This window comes from Stenella coeruleoalba (genome assembly GCF_951394435.1).
Source record: "Stenella coeruleoalba genome assembly, chromosome: 7".
In the NCBI taxonomy this organism is placed as follows: domain Eukaryota; kingdom Metazoa; phylum Chordata; class Mammalia; order Artiodactyla; family Delphinidae; genus Stenella; species Stenella coeruleoalba.
The window spans coordinates 122,116,809-122,120,085 of NC_137153.1; the positions used below are offsets into that span (position 1 = coordinate 122,116,809).

Genomic DNA, 3,277 nt, shown 5'->3' on the forward strand with positions numbered 1-3,277 from the left:
AGGGCCGGAAGTCACCGGTGGGCCTTTCCCACAAGCCACGCCAAGGGTGCGGGCAGCTTCCTGCCTCCACCTGCTGCCCACCCCACCTGGGGCCGGGGCGAACGCGCTCCTGGGGCCCTGTCGGTACCACCCGGAGGCTCACCATCGGCCTCCCCTCCCCCCACACAGCCTGCCACGAGGGCTCCCTCGGCTGCAGCAGTAACCCTGGTGCCTCCTCGATGCCCGTGCTGCCGCCAGCCACCAGTCAGAGGGAACCCCCCCGTCAAAAACCAGACCTCGTCACACCTCGGACACCCTGCAGCCCGAGAATGAAATCCCAAGGCCTTCGAGATGGGGCACCTTCCCCCGCCCCAGCCGCATTTCTGTCCTTGGCCTCTGCTCTCCGCCCCCAGGCCTTTGGGGAGTCAGGGAAGGCTCTCTGCTGCGGTGCCTTTCAGTGCGGCTGAAGCAAGCTGGGAGGACAGAGGTCTGGGATGGAGAGGGCGGGATCCAGCCAGGACAAAGGCCTGTGTGGCCAGGGTGGCAGCGGGAAGCAGACTCGACGCGTGCCATGCCATCCGTGTCCTTTGTTTCTTTATTGATTGGTGTCCCCTCCCCCGAGGGGACTGACTGCAGGCTGCCAAAAGCCCAAGAAGCTGGTTGGCTGTCTCGGGTCCGGGCCACACAGGTCTGTACGCGGGGCTCCAGCCTGCACGTCCCGGACGAGGGGACCGTGGCTACAGGTTTTGCCCCCACAGACCTCAGGAGGACAGCCTTGACCGGCCCAAGGTATGATCAAGGTGGGGAGGGAGGGCCTCCGTAGCCTCTCATCTCTGATGGGCCCCAGCGACGTGCACCCCCATTGCTCCCTCCCTGCTCACACCTCTGCCCCCAAATAGTGGCTCCAGTGCCCACCCGCCTCCGCCTCCGGGCAGCCTGCCAAGGCTACTCCCGCTTCCTGGCCTCCATCCCCAGACCCCAAGTCAGCCTGTGGGTTGCCCATGGGGGTTGGTCGGATGCCGGGGGGTTGGATTTCAACACCCAGGCCTCCGCCCACACCTCCGGCTCCCAGCCACCTTCCCCTGCCTCCTCCAGCCGGCAGAGTTCAGGCCTGGAACCAGCCCTCGAGGTCCTGGTAGGCCTGGCCACGGGGCAGGTGGGGGTAGCGGGCGCAGATGGCGCAGAAGCGTTCCCGCCAGTCGCCGAACAGCCGCACTCGGAGCCGGTCTCGCCAGGCGAAGTAGCGCCGATAGCGGCTCTCATTCATGCCAGCGAGGAAGGCGGCCAGCTCGTGGGCCGAGCCGAAGTCGTCCACGTGCACAAAGGCGTCAGGTGGGGCGAAGGCCTCGTAGGTGACCCTCGAGGGGCCCAGGACCACGGGCACCGTGCCAGCCAGCAGCGCATTGCGCCAGAACTTCTCGGTGATGTAGTCTCGGTGCTGGGAGTTCTCGAAGGACAGGTAGAAGAGGTACCGGGCCACGGTGGGCAGCAGGCAGTCGGCGCACAGGGGCTGCTTGCTGGCACGGCCGAACACGTCCACCTGCAGGTGGGGCGCCAGCTGCCGGTACAGCTGCACGCGCCGCTGCCGCTCCTGGAAGTTGCTGACCACCCAGGCGGCCACCCTGCTCTTGGCCGGCAGCGGCGGCGCAGGCCCCTCACGGGGCTCCAGGCGGCCGTAGGGCACGAAGATGTCTGAGTCACGCCGGTAGCTCAGCACCCAGTTGAAGACCCCACGGAGGCGGCCGAGGCCGCGGGTGTGGCTGGGCGACTCCATGGAGGCCCACACCCAGGGCTGCCCTTGCGGCCGCTCGGCCAGGGGCAGGCGGGCCTGCCGGGTCTGCAGCTCTCGGTGGTGGAAGACCACGGCGTGGGCGCTGGCCAACAGGCTGCGGTTGGTGGTCAGGCGGCAGTGGGCCACACCGTAGCTGCTGCAGGTATTGCTGGGCAGCTCTGGGGGCTGGCTGGCGAAGGGCCAGTGCCAGATGAGGATGGTGATTGTGGGCTGGGGCGCCGGAGCTCCCCCAGGGGCCGATCTGAGCAGCCACAGGAGCCAGAGGGCCGAGAGAAGAGCCGCTACCGCCAGGCCCCCCAAAGCCCGAGGCCTTGGAGCGGGGCTTACCCCTGCACAGGACACAGGAAGAGAGGCTGTCTCCTCGGGCTCACCCCAGGCCCCATCCTCCCAGCCCAAGCTTCCCCGAAGACCAGACACTCACCGGCATTATGCATTGGCAGCTCCCAGATTAATTACTCGAGCAGCCGGAGGTTCTCAAATCACAGCCGCGGCTGCACGGGGATGCCCTGAAATCACGGCTGCACCCCTGCACCCAGCCCCACCTCGAAACGCCGTCCTTTCATCTGCTCAGGAGGAGGGCAACCAGGGTACCTTCCCGCTCCCGTCCCGCCCTCGCCCCCGCCCCGAGGTGACCTATGGCATCGCTGCCATCCTCACCCCGCCTCCCCCTCTAGCCCTCTGGCTGCTGCGGGGAGGCGGCTACAGGAAGGGCGCCCAGCCAGGGTCCAGGACCGTGTCCCCCACCCCGGCTGGCCTCTGGAAAGGCCTGGAGGTGAAGCACGGGGCAGGCACGGGAGGCAGGAGGAGGAGAGGGCCCGTGGGACCTCAGGGAAAGGGAGGCCATCCTGAGCGGAGGTGGCCCCCGCCCCAGAAGGGTGGCCCAGCCACTGAGCACCCAGCTATTGCCTGCTGCCCAGGCCTGGGGTGCCCGTGGACAGCAGGCACGCTTCCCTCGGAGGCCAGCCGAGCCCCGGCCAGCACCACCTCCCCCAGTGCTGTGTCATCACCCACTTCCCCTGCTCACCGCCCGTTCAGCTCCGCTGTGGGCTCCCAGACCCTCTTGCCGCAGATGTGCTGCACTCAGCTGTTTGCCAGGAGGCTGAGGTCTGTCCTATTCTTTGCTTCTAATTGGGCCACTCCACCCCACCCCACCCCTGCTGCCTCTAGGACACCTTTGTCCCAGAACCCAGGTTCCCAGAGAGGGGTTCCGTCCAGGGGTCCTAGGAGTGTCTGCCCACACAAGGCCCCAGCACGTGCCCGTGGTGGGCAGGTGCCGGGCTGGGCCTGGCCCCGGGGTGGGCTGTGGGGCTGCCACAGCTTCTTTTCCCTCCCAAGGAACCGTGTCTGTGGAAGCCCCGGCGGCGGGGCCCAGGTTCTGGCCAGGCCGGGAAGAGCTGCAGGAACCTGGGGTGGGAGGCCTGCCCTTGGGGTCTCCAGGTCTCTTCTTCCAGGTCCCACAGCCCAGGGTGGGAGTGGGGGCAGGGAGGGGGCTTTCCAGGCTGGAAA

The 3,277-nt window shown here is 67.9% G+C and overlaps 1 protein-coding gene across 1 annotated transcript; it reads right to left on the minus strand.

Annotated features, from left to right (window-relative positions):
- Positions 1 to 973: 973 nt before the first annotated feature.
- On the minus strand, positions 974 to 2,198 carry FUT7 (fucosyltransferase 7; the record flags this gene model as incomplete). The annotated part of the gene is given in 3 exon segments (XM_079925493.1): positions 974 to 2,104; positions 2,107 to 2,144; positions 2,147 to 2,198. Coding segments are annotated over 3 exon segments (1,110 nt in total). The 3' UTR covers positions 974 to 1,084.
- Positions 2,199 to 3,277: the final 1,079 nt, after the last annotated feature.